Raw genomic sequence first — 13,627 nt, 5'->3', positions numbered from 1 at the left:
TTATGGATGTGGTGAGGGAGGACATGCAGGTGGCTGGTGTGACAGAGGAAGATGCAGAGGACAGGAAGAGATGGAAACGGATGATCCGCTGTGGCGCCCCCTAACGGCAGCAGCCGAAAGTAGTAGTAGTAGTAGTAGTAGTAGTAGTAGTGGTAGTGGTAGTAGTAGTAGTAGTAGTAGTGGTAGTAGTAGTAGTAGTAGTAGCAGTAGTAGTAGTAGTGGTAGTAGTAGTAGTAGTAGTAGTGGTAGTGGTAGTAGTAGTAGTAGTAGTAGTAGTAGTAGTGGTAGTAGTAGCAGTAGTAGTAGTAGTAGTAGTAGTAGTGATAGTAGTAGTAGTAGTAGTAGTAGTAGCAGTAGTAGTAGTGGTAGTAGTAGTAGTGGTAGTGGTAGTAGTAGTAGTAGTAGTAGTAGTGGTGGTAGTAGTAGTAGTAGCAGTAGTAGTAGTAGTAGCAGTAGTAGTAGTAGTAGTAGTAGTAGTAGTAGTAGTAGTAGTAGTAGTAGTGGTAGTGGTAGTAGTAGTAGTAGTAGTAGTAGTAGTAGTAGTAGTGGTAGTAGTAGTAGTAGCAGTAGTAGTAGTAGTAGTAGTAGTAGTAGTGATAGTAGTAGTAGTAGTGATAGTAATAGTAGTAGTAGTAGTAGTAGTAGTGGTAGTAGTAGTAGTAGTAGTAGTAGTAGTGGTAGTGGTAGTAGTAGTGATAGTAATAGTAGTAGTAGTAGTAGTGGTAGTAGTAGTAGTAGCAGTAGTAGTAGTAGTAGTAGTAGTGATAGTAGTAGTGATAGTAGTAGTAGTAGTGGTAGTGGTAGTAGTAGTAGTCAGCGGACTTCAACTCATGTAACAACTATTCAATGCTTTTCAAGGTTTTACAAAATGTTGGGGCAGAACATACATAGATAGTTTTCATTAACTAAGCTTAATCTGGAAGTACATTCTTGAAGAAATCAGCTTGCCATTGTAAGTGGACTATGATATTAAAAAAATAGCAAATTAACTAACAAACAAATTTAAAAAAAACTGGGCTAAAAATAAAACGTATATGGCATTTCATCTACACTACCGTTCAAAAGTTTGGGATCACCCAAACAATTTTGTGTTTTCCATGAAAAGTCACACTTATTCACCACCATATGTTGTGAAATGAATAGAAAATAGAGTCAAGACATTGACAAGGTTAGAAATAATGATTTGTATTTGAAATAAGATTTTTTTTACATCAAACTTTGCTTTCGTCAAAGAATCCTCCATTTGCAGCAATTACAGCATTGCAGACCTTTGGCATTCTAGCTGTTAATTTGTTGAGGTAATCTGGAGAAATTGCACCCCACGCTTCCAGAAGCAGCTCCCACAAGTTGGATTGGTTGGATGGGCACTTCTTTGAGCAGATTGAGTTTCTGGAGCATCACATTTGTGGGGTCAATTAAACGCTCAAAATGGCCAGAAAAAGAGAACTTTCATCTGAAACTCGACAGTCTATTCTTGTTCTTAGAAATGAAGGCTATTCCATGCGAGAAATTGCTAAGAAATTGAAGATTTCCTACACCGGTGTGTACTACTCCCTTCAGAGGACAGCACAAACAGGCTCTAACCAGAGTAGAAAAAGAAGTGGGAGGCCGCGTTGCACAATTGAGCAAGAAGATAAGTACATTAGAGTCTCTAGTTTGAGAAACAGACGCCTCACAGGTCCCCAACTGGCATCTTCATTAAATAGTACCTGTTAGAGCCTGTTTGTGCTGTCCTCTGAAGGGAGTAGTACACACCGGTGTAGGAAATCTTCAATTTCTTAGCAATTTCTCACATGGAATAGCCTTCATTTCTAAGAACAAGAATAGACTGTCGAGTTTCAGATGAAAGTTCTCTTTTTCTGGCCATTTTGAGCGTTTAATTGACCCCACAAATGTGATGCTCCAGAAACTCAATCTGCTCAAAGAAGTGCCCATCCAACCAATCCAACTTGTGGGAGCTGCTTCTGGAAGCGTGGGGTGCAATTTCTCCAGATTACCTCAACAAATTAACAGCTAGAATGCCAAAGGTCTGCAATGCTGTAATTGCTGCAAATGGAGGATTCTTTGACGAAAGCAAAGTTTGATGTAAAAAAAATCTTATTTCAAATACAAATCATTATTTCTAACCTTGTCAATGTCTTGACTCTATTTTCTATTCATTTCACAACATATGGTGGTGAATAAGTGTGACTTTTCATGGAAAACACGAAATTGTTTGGGTGATCCCAAACTTTTGAACGGTAGTGTAAGTGTACAGTTGCATTTGTCACCAGCATTTGTTTCGACTGACACAAGTTGCGCTGCCACCGTTAGAGGAATTGTTCCTATTTCAGTATCAGTTCTTAGCAGCGAGGCTTGTTGAATGATGCACTTGTTTTGCAATTGTCACTGACCACATGGAACACAGCACACTTTCACTGTGTTTAAGGAGGCACTCCTGGTGAAAGTACTTCAGCAGCTACGTTATTAACTGTGGGTAACACTTTAGTATGGGGAACGTAGTCACCATTAATTAGGTGCTTATTAGCATGCAAATTAGCAACATATTGGCTCTTAATTGGTCATTACGTACTCAGTAATGCCTTATTCTGCATGGCCTTATTATACAACCAGTAAGCCATTAACTATGAGTTTTCCCTCTATAACCTCAGAAGTATTGCTTATTAGTAGTACCATCTCAATATGCTTTGCTTAGTATGGCCTTTATAAGGTGGTAGTACCACAAGAAGAGTTATTCTCCCTTACTAACACTTAATGAATATGGTCTGTTCTTACATAACAACACACAAATCTACAAGTGTTCATAGTGTTACATTACTCTAAATTAAGTTTCTGTTACTTAGAATATGTTCCCCATACTAAAGTGACACCTTGATCATTACTAATTCACTAGTAATTAAGTTTCTGTTACTTAGAATATGTTCCCTATACTAAAGTGACATCTTGATCATTACTAATTCACTAGTAATTAAGTTTCTGTTACTTAGAATATGTTCCCCATACTAAAGTGACACCTTGATCATTACTAATTCACTAGTAATTAAGTTTCTGTTACTTAGAATATGTTCCCCATACTAAAGTGACATCTTGATCATTACTAATTCACTAGTAATTAAGTTTCTGTTACTTAGAATATGTTCCCTATACTAAAGTGACATCTTGATCATTACTAATTCACTAGTAATTAAGTTTTTTTTATGTTCCCCATACTAAAGTGTTACCAACTTTAGCCTCCTCTTTCCTATCTGATAAAAAATAGAAATGAACCTGCGGCGTCCGGGTGGCGTAGCGGTCTATTCTGCTGCCTACCAGCATGTGAATCGCCGGTTCGAAACCCCGTGTTACCCCCGGCTTGGTCGGGCGTCCATACAGGCGCGATTGGCCGTGTGTAGGGGTGGGAAGCCGGATGTGGGTATGTGTCCTGATCGCTCCACTAGCGCCTCCTCTGGTCGGTCGGGGCGCCCGTTCGGGGGGGGGGGAAAGCGTGATCCTCCCACGCGCTATATCCGCCCGGCGAAACTCCTCACTGTCAGGAGGAAAGAAGTGGCTGGTGACTCCACGTGTATGGGAGGAGGCATGCGGTCGTCCGCAGCCCTCCCCGGATCAGCAGAGGGCATGGAGCGGTGACTGGGATGACTCGGAAGAGTGGGGTAGTTGGCCAAATACAACTGGGGAGAAAAAGGGGGGGAAATCCTAAAAAACCTTTGGATTCAACCAAGGGAAAGTGGTCTCGAGAAGTAAGTCCGTGGAGGGGAGGCAGTTAGCGTTGGCACCCCGGGCAGCAGCAGCCGTGACAGTGAGATGTCGGAAAAGTTAAAAGTTATTGTAGCGTGCATGGATAAGTAGACACGTTGGTCCTTTAGTCGACTGGTTAACGTTGTCGCTTGCGGAGCGGGAGACACAGGTTCGCGTCCCGGCCATGGCAGCGGTCTCCCAGACTGCCCCCTGGATTTGCTACATTATGGTTGTTCACCAGCTTTCTGAAAATTAACTTCACGTTCAGCCACTGAACTGTACCAGAGATGTTTCTCATCATAGAAACAAGTTCGTTTTTTTTGCTTTTGCTTTGTTTTTGTTCCCCCCCCCTCTTTCCCCCCCCCCCCCCCCGCAATTGTACTTGGCCCATAACTCCGCTGTTCTGAGCCGTCCCGGTCTCTGCTCCACCCCACTCTGCCGATCCGGGGAGGGCTGCAGACTACCACGTGCCTCCTCCCATACATGTGGAGTCGCCAGCCGCTTCTTTTCACCTGACAGTGAGGAGTTTCACCAGGGGGACGTAGCACGTGGGAGGATCATTCCCTTTGGGTGGAATAATGTCTTCCTTTAGGAGTTCGAGCCCACCTCTTTTGGCTAGCAGTGCTTCTCGCCATGACAAAATCTTCCATGTCTTTTGCCCGTCACATGTACTTGTAAAATGTCCTACACCTTATTGCGTTTAGCCCTTTACCCTTGTCCAGCCTGTGAATGGGCTCACACATCGATGAGGACTACGCTTGATCTACTATGACCCATCTCTCGGTCCCATCTTGAGTAATACGGAGACAAAGGATGTTTGTGTGTCTGTCAATAGCAGGATTGTTTCACACGCATCTCTGTTGGACAACTCCAAAAAATATCAAGTGCTTCTCGTGTTTTATCTATTTAACAAGTGAGCAAGCACTTTTGGCCTGTCTGTGCCTACCCACATTTTACAAGAAGGATAAAACTGTCAAGAGAATTTTGATGGTAGTCTGGGAGGGGCTGAAGCTGCTCAATGCTGATGTCTCTTTCCACTTGCCTCGTATTTTACTGGTCTGGCACGCTGGACAGTACATATTTTGCCTACGTCACATGCATCTCAGGGCCTTCCATGCCCCGACATGCAGTTGGAGGGGTTTGATCATAACGTGCGACTATAAGAACAAGTTTTGATTTGTCTCCCTCATAACGGCTGTGTGAAGCATCTTGTTGTTCGTTGAATTTATCATGAGGACAATCACATCTACCACCCACAGGTACCCATACTTCTATATCTTCTTCTTCTTTCAGCTTGTTCCCTATTTGTCAGGGGTCGCCACGGTGTTACAGTTTCCATCGGCACCAATGACGGCCGCTGTTAACCCGGGCCTTGACCGATCCAGTACGGTCTTGTCAATGCACATACTGATATGGCAAAATTTTACTTCGGATGCCCTTCCTGACACAACCACTACCCCTGTGGATGGGGGCACAGGTTCCCACGCATAGTGCTGGATGCCACCCCAGTATCTATGGACTTGCACCCATAACTGTCGCTAAGCTTAACATATATATTCTCACCCAATATAAAGATATTCATAGTCTATAACAGCTGATGATACACGTTTTGCATATCCTGCGTACATGCATTTTGCTCTAGCCAGTAAATGTTTGAAAAACTGTTAACATCTATAAAGCTGTTACTCTGTCAGCAGCTGCAAGGACAAAAGTTATTTTTTCAGCTAGAACAATTGTTAAAATCATGAAGGCATTTTATCTGTAATTATGTTTCTGCATAGTTCCTTCATTCTAAATGCTTTTTCCTTATTTTAAACCAACCCACGCCTCTATGCTCTGCTGCCACAGTGACCTAATTACCCCTCAGGGGTCTTCCTGTCTTCATTCATGGGCCTATCTGTCCAAGTATGTGTGAGGTTATGTTCCATACCATTGCAGGTCCTGTAGGACTGGAGGAGATCAGTGAGCAAGCCCTTATGGATGGTGGCATTCCCACTCAGGTTCTCCTTGTCCAGAACGAACAGGAACCGATGGAGCTCCGCCAGGAGCTGGTCCAGCACTGGAAGCAGAGACAAACACGAAATGATGTAAACAGCATTCCTCTAGCTCACCAATCTTCCGCGGTGTGAGTACTTTATTGATCAGAATCAGAATCAGAAACACTTTATTCGTCGTTTCATTTCATGCATTTGCGCACATGAAACGAAACAAAACATTGTTTCCCCCCCCAGCCCACACCAGTGCAACACAAAGACAAGAACGCATATCCAAAAACTACAAGAACACATATTTCCAAACTAACACATATATCCAAACTAAACAAAAAGAAAAACACTGTCCAGGACAACGAACGCCAGCCAGGATGACTGTCGCGACTGCCGGTCTGCATGAGCTAGCAGTTAGCTTAGCCTGCCCCGCTTCCGCGTCCTGTCAGACCACCCCCAGTGTTTCCTCTTCAGGCACAGCGACGGTCAGGGCCGTGGTCCTTGGGGGCCCACAGGACGCAGCAGACCAAGCTCCCTCAGCTGACCCAGTGCCAGCTCTCCCAGCCAGACACCTTCGACACACCTCCCCGCACTCCACACCACGACACTAAAAACACAGTCAAGGCTAGGTGAGGCCGCTGCCAGACCACCCTCGGTGTTATCGGAACTGCCGGTCTGCATGGGCTAGCAGTTAGCTTAGCCTGCCCGGGTTCCACATCCTGTCAGACCGCCCTCGGTGTTTCCTGTTCGGGCACAGCTCCAGGCAGGGTCGTGGTCCCTGGGCCCACAGGACGCAGCAGACCAGGCTCCCTCTGCCAATCCAGCGCCAGCTCTCCCAGCCATCAAACGAAGACAAACTTAGACGCAGACATGGACAAAGACGCTGCATGGACGGTGCTGGGCAAGGCCACTACCGATGCCAATTCGCGCCGCCATCTCCCCACACCGGCAGCGGCAATAATTCTGATAAAAATTATAATCATGACAATAATAATAATAATAACTCTGGCAAACCGGAAGATGAATAAACCGATGGATTTAGTCTATACCCCCCTCCAAACCAGAAAAACCCATTGATCCTGTACAGGCACCGAAGGGTTTAAGTAACGGCACTGAGAGTCTTACATCCCCTTACACTGGAAACAAGGAGTTCAACTTGAGTATGAGGAGATAAACATCTTTGCATTAATTCACCGTCCTGTCTCCATGCTATTAATCGCGCGACAGGGTTTGTACAGTATGTAATCCCCTTGGGACTGGAAGCCAAGTTTCATTATTAGGGACGAGTAACAACAGAGCCCATTATTACAATTTGTTTGTTGGCACAGCAAGTTACTTGGTGCGTCTGGTTCCTTTTTAGGCGCTGATTTCAGCTTCTCCCTCCATCCCTGTATACTATTGACTTGTGCAAGTCAATCCGAGCTTGTTTTGACAGCCAGATGGGTTTAGTGAAAGGTCAAGGCTGGAGGAGGGAGGAGCCAAGGCCAGGGTTATTGGGGCCACTGTGTCTGGGCCCGGCCCACACACATCCTTCAAGGGTCAGCGCGGAGCTTGAGAGCCTCTCGGCTGTGTGGGGAGCTCTTTGTCCTCCCCTCACTGTCTGTTGGCCTCATGAATAGGCCCCTTGCTACAGAGGGCCTCAGTGTGCGAGCGCTTCAAAAAGAAAAGATGGGTCAGAATGGAAATAAAAAGAAGGAATGTTATAAAAGGAAAAGGTGGGGCAGATATTGGTGCGGTTACTAAAACGCTTACACTGTATGGAGAACTCACAAGCGTGGAGGGTTTGAAATGTTCCGCCGAGTGCCCACTTTCATTTTCCCCCCCATTGTTTTCCGTGTTACTCATTTGCGTCGATGCATTTTGGAATAACTTGTTTCTATGATATCTACTACACTAAAACATGCAAACGGTTAAACATGAAGAGCCATTCTGGCTGTCAGCACCTGATTCAATGCAAAGGTATTAGGAACACAGTAAATCTTTCCCCCCCCCTCCTTTACTCCCAAATTGTATCAGGCCAATTACCCCACTTTTCCGAGCCTTACCGGTCGCTGCTCCTCCCGCTCTGCTGATCCGGGGAGGGCTGCAGACTACCACATGCCTCCTCCCATATATGTAAGGCGTGGGAGGATCGTTACCCCCCCCCCCCCGAACAGGTGCCCCAACTGACCAGAGGAGGCGTTAGTGCAGCGACCAGGACACATACCCACATCCGGCTTCCCACCCGCAGACACGGCCCAATTGCATCTGTAGCCCGAGAAAGCCTGAGGTAACACGGGGATTCGAACCGGCGATCCCCGTGTTGGTAGGCAACAGAATAGACCGCTATGCTACCCGGACGCCCCTGAGATTTGATTTTAACCCAGGTGTCGCCCACAAATCTGAACCAATGGCTAGGTGTATAGCCCTCTTTTCCACTTCCACAAGTTGGCCACTCTAGGTGGAACTGGGGAACCCATAGCACATCCACGCTTCTACCTACGTACTGCCCCCTGTGACCCCCTGCAGCGACCAACCCACATCCGGCTTCCCACCCACAGACACGGCCCAAATGTGTCTGTAGGGATGCCCGACCAGGCTGGAGGTAACACGGGGATTCGAACCGGCGATCCCCGTCTTGGTAGGCAGCGGAATAGACCGCCACGCTACCCAGACGCCCCCCACAGCAAATCTTTTTAACGAACCCATTTGGTGGTTACAGCTTAATCAACTCTTCCAACATCCACAGCGCCTCTAATGTAAAGCTGCAACACAGCCATTCGCCTCGCTTCATGCACATCCCTGACCTGTTATCTGAACAGGAAGGCTATCATAGTTAGATTATGATAGTGCAGGGGTGGGCGGTCTCGTCCGGAAAGGGCCGGTGTGGGTGCAGGTTTGTGTTCCAACCAAGCAGTTACACACCTCATCCTACTAATCAACCAGTAGAGTCTTGGCTGAGGGACTTGATTAGGAGACACAGGTGTGTAACTGCTTGGTTGGAACACCAACCTGCACCCACACCGGCCCTTTCTGGATAAGACTGCCCACCCCTGGTCTGGACTGTTGAAGTCTAGGGATAATGATGACCCCTATGGTAGGTTACTCTGTCTGAACTGCTGGCTTGCTCCATTTTAGAGCGAGTGAGGATTCCTGGTTTTAGATAAATGGCTTTCTCTCTGGGACTCACAGAGTGGAACTCTATGGTGGAGACCTGATGGGGGTGGGTGGGTGGTGAGATTTATCCGTGTCTCGTTTTTGGATTTCTGATTTTGTTTGTGCAAGTTCATTTCACCTCATAGTTGTGTGGCGAAATGACATTGAACTGGTGTTTTTCCATCCCTTGGCTACCAGCAGGGCCCTGTGATGGCCTGGCGGCCTGTCCGGGGTGTCTCCCCGCCTGCCACCCGGCGACTGCCGGGATAGGCTCCAGCATCCCCGCGACCCTGAGAGCAGGATGAACGGTTTGGATAATGGATGGACGGATGAAAGTCTAAAAACATTCTGCTTGTAAGATGCATTAAAGTAAATCCATGTTTATGCTACGTACATTACTGTTTATCCGACGTGAGGGTCTAAGGGCAAGATGTTGTGCGGCTGTAAAGCCCACTGAGGCTAATTTGTAGTTTGTGACAATGGGCAATACAGATCAAGTGGACTTGCCTTGACGTCCTTATAGTTCCTGTTTGTGTCTTTGTCAAAACCAAATGGAGACCGGCGCACAGAGGCGCGACATACGAGTCAGAGCTGTACCTATTAAAATGTCACAAATATATAATTTAGAATGATTATTTTTAAACACTGGACACCAGAACAATGACAAGTCACACACATCGCCCTCTGATACAGCAACAGAAATACTGCGAGGCTATAAAATGACAAGCGACGCGGCACACCCTGTGTGAAACCCAACCGACACTACACTGTCAAATATCAGAGCTATGAAAACTAATGCAGACCACACAACAACCATGACCCCTGCACACACTCCCCTGTGTCTCACACTGTTTTAAACACACACACACACACACACACACACACACACACACACACACACACAGGAGATGAGCTAATGACATTGCCACTTGTTAAAACACAAACCCAGCTGAACACGTTCACAGTTGTTGTTTAGCTGATCGTTAACTGCTCGTTGTGTATCTAAACGTTTTTATTATTATTGTTATTATTATTTCATTCTCCTGCTTGTATGTTTGCAGAGACTGACTCGAGTGGCCTTTTGGACTGAGGGACCCTGGGAAACGGAGTCAGCTGACAGGACGGGAGGCTGCGGCCGGGCCCTCTCTGTGGGCTACCACTTGGCCGGGTGCCACCGGCACATCCAGCGAGGTGGCCACAGCCTCCACAGCACAAACAAGCCACTTCTCCAGAGAGGCCGCAAGGAATCCGAGACACCGTCACACATCTCAACCACGCTGCACGCTCTCAGGCCAAAACCATCCGATGAATGGATAAAAAAAGCCAAGCTAAACTGAGGCGTCTCAGTGAAGAGTCAGAGTCAGAATCAGAAACACTTTGTCGTTTCATTTCCGTTTCCCCCAGAGCACAGCAGTGCTACACAAAGACATAAACACATCCCCAAAAACTACAAGACCACACATATCCAAACTATCTAAACTGAAAAAAAAAACACTGTCCAGGAGAAGGAACGCCGGCCAGGACGACTGTGGGAACTGCCGGTCTGCATGGGCTAGCAGCTAGCTTAGCCTGCCCCGCTTCCACGTCCTGTCAGACCGCCCTCGGTGTTATAACGTTAGCTAGATAATTATCTAACTAACGTTATAATGTTAGCTAGATATTATAACTTAAGCTATATGTTATAATGTTAGCTAGATATTATAACTTAAGCTAGATGTTATAATGTTAGCTAGATACTATAACTTAAGCTAGATGTTATAATGTTAGCTAGATATTATAACTTAGGCTATATGTTATAATGTTAGCTAGATATTATAACTTAAGCTATATGTTATAATGTTAGCTAGATATTATAACTTAAGCTAGATGTTATAATGTTAGCTAGATATTATAACTTAAGCTATATGTTATAATGTTGGCTAGATATTATAACTTATAAGCTATATGTTATAATGTTAGCTAGATATTATAACTTAAGCTAGATGTTATAATGTTAGCTAGATATTATAACTTAAGCTAGATGTTATAATGTTAGCTAGATATTATAACTTAAGCTAGATGTTATAATGTTAGCTAAATAATTATCTAGCTAACTTGCCCCTCAGAGGTGGTGTATCCACAATTGTACTGAACCTGGAAAACGTCTTACTGACACGAACGACCATGTGTGCCTGATTCAGATGATACCGTAGAATGACAGATACGCTGCTATCAGCTAAAATGTGTGCAGCAGGACATCAGGAACGCTGTCCACACCCCATCATGACCCCCTCGTCCAGCTGCTGGTTTGCTCACATTTAAGTAAAACCCTTTCAGGATGGATTTCAGTCTAATTTTTTCCATTTCTTTTCTTTAAAGACAACTCAAGTCGTCTTTATTAATCTAGCACCTTGAAACACAAATGCAAACTCTGCAACAGAGGGTTCAAAAAAGAAAGAAAGAAAGAAAACAAACAGGCAGCACATGTGACAACAAAAAAAGAAAACATCTGGAAATGTGTTAAATGGATAAAACGTTTAAAAGTGCATAGAGGGGCACAATTCATCAAAGCAAGCCAGAGCTTAAATTCAGAGTTGAGGCAGGGAATGTCTGTATATTTATATAAATAAACATATAAACTTCCGCTTCCGGTGTGGGAAGATGGCGGCGCGGATTCACGTTTGCGGCGGCCTCACCCAGCCCCGTCCATGCAGGGTCTTTGTCCACGTTTGCGTTTAAGTTGTGTCTTGGTTTGATGGCTGGGAGAGCTGGTGCTGGATCAGCTGGGAGAGCCTGGTCTGCTGCATCCTGTGGGCCCAGGGACCACGGCCCTGCCTGGAGCTGTGCCCGAAGAGGAAACACCGAGGGCGGTCTGACAGGACGCGGAAGCGGGGCAGGCTAAGCTAGCTGCTAGCCCATGCAGATTCCCACAGTCCTCCTGGCTGGCTAGTTTGGATATGTGCTCTTGTCTTTGTGTTGCACTGCTGTGGGCTGGGGGAAACTACGTTTCATTTCGTTTCGTGTGCGCGAGTGCATGAACTGAAACGACAAAGTGTTTCTGATTCTGAAATAACCACAATTATATAAACGTACATGTATGTATAAATATGCACGTGCTGTACATACAGCTCCATAGACACACATTCACCCTGATTCATTTGGCCAAGTTTGGCCTTTAATCGAAAACGTGCCCATCACAGCGCTGCAATATAGCTACGTATCACCTCCTGTCAGTTGATGAGGAGCACTGCTTTGCTTCTATTAATAGTGTTGGGTGGGTGTGTGGGTGGTTGCAGTCTACATTTTTTTTATGCATACTACACTATGAGACAAAGTATTTTCTGGAAGGAGATAAGCAGCACTCGCAACTGAGAAGCAGTCATGGCTGATGCAATAACCTCGGCTTGCTGATGTTTAAATTAGCCTGCCTGTTGTCTGTTTAAAGCAGCCGATCAATTGCTTTTACATGTTGGATTTTTTTTCTGTTCAATTGCATTTCAATTAACAACGCCTTCTTTACGAATCGCACCCTCTCTACCAAAGATGTTCTGACATGTTTCATTTCTGCTAAAGATCACCGGTTAGCGGCAACCAGCCGTGTTATGAAAGTGTCAGAAGAAGTTCCTGTCAGTTAAGATGCATTGGCCTGTTGTGCAGATGTACATGTTAGCACATGCTCACACACACATGCACACATGCACGCACACATGCACACACACATACACATGCACACACTCAAATGGAAGCAGCAGCAGCCTCCACGAGATGCAGGAATGTGTGGGTAGTCTCGGTGGGATGGGAGAAATGATGGACTGTGTGGGACTGTGTGGAGGCTGCAGCCACACTGCAGCAAGAGCTCCTCTGTTAACCACAGCCTGGGTCAAACAGGGTAGACTGACAGGTATAAATAGAGCATGACAACAACCCGGGTGTCACCAAACACAGTCGCTGGAAACACTTTCTCTTATTTGCGCACAGCCTCTCTGGTCAGATTCTTTTGCCCGTCTCCTGTGGAAGTCGTGCTTTCTCCGGTTGAAACCCCTGCCACGAAGCCTTCGGTACGTCAAATTTGAGGGGCGGTTCCACTGAATTAGGGTTAAACCCAATTTTGATTATCAGTCCTATTTGCCAAGATTAACCTTTTGTTCGTGTTCTGTTCTTTTGTCCAGCCGTGGCCAGGCATCTACCCGCTCACCCCCGGCGCTATCTCTGTCTCAAACGTAAATGACAAAAAAAAAAAGAAAACACAGCCCAAACATGTCAAATTATGTAACAGTGCCATTGCTTGTTCATCTAGATGAGATAGAGAGAGAAACAACAGGACATGCAACCTGTGGCTGCAGAATGGAAATTCCCCCTGTGCATCATCCTCATGTACAGAGACACTCAACGGCAGAGCCTTGTTTATCCACTTGAACAGTTTGGTTTACAAAATGAGCTAGATTTGGTTTTAGTCAAGCAAATACACGTGCTGGTGTGTGACATTATACCAGAAATGCATCTGTCCAATATTAGTGCAATATTCACTTCCTGTAAGCCCGCTTCCGCGTCTGACAGGAGGCGGAAGCGGGGCAGGTCAAGCTAACTGGCTAAGCAAGCTTGGCTGGATTATTATCTAGCTAACGTCATAGCGTCCATCCATCCATTACCCAAACCGCTAATCCTTACCCGGGGTCACGGGGATGCTGGAGCCTATGCCAGCAGACAGGCAGGGAGACATCCTGGACAGGCCGCCAGACCATCACAGGGCTTACTGAAGAAGAACCACTAAGCTTTATAACGCTATAGCTACA

General features: G+C 45.7%; 1 protein-coding gene across 1 annotated transcript in view; it reads right to left on the bottom strand.

Annotated features, from left to right (window-relative positions):
• The window catches only part of afap1l2 (actin filament associated protein 1-like 2), a 138,475-nt gene that overhangs the window by 87,182 nt on the left and 37,666 nt on the right, over window positions 1–13,627 (bottom strand). The window contains exon 2 of the mRNA XM_056297008.1: window positions 5,666–5,794. Within this exon, the coding sequence (XP_056152983.1) occupies window positions 5,666–5,794 (129 nt within the window). The remainder of the gene's footprint in view (window positions 1–5,665; window positions 5,795–13,627) is intronic.

Source organism: Lampris incognitus, chromosome 17 (genome assembly GCF_029633865.1).
Source record: "Lampris incognitus isolate fLamInc1 chromosome 17, fLamInc1.hap2, whole genome shotgun sequence".
NCBI classification, from domain to species: domain Eukaryota; kingdom Metazoa; phylum Chordata; class Actinopteri; order Lampriformes; family Lampridae; genus Lampris; species Lampris incognitus.
Note: the sequence above shows the minus strand (reverse complement) of the source record. Positions and strands in the feature narration are given on the sequence as shown.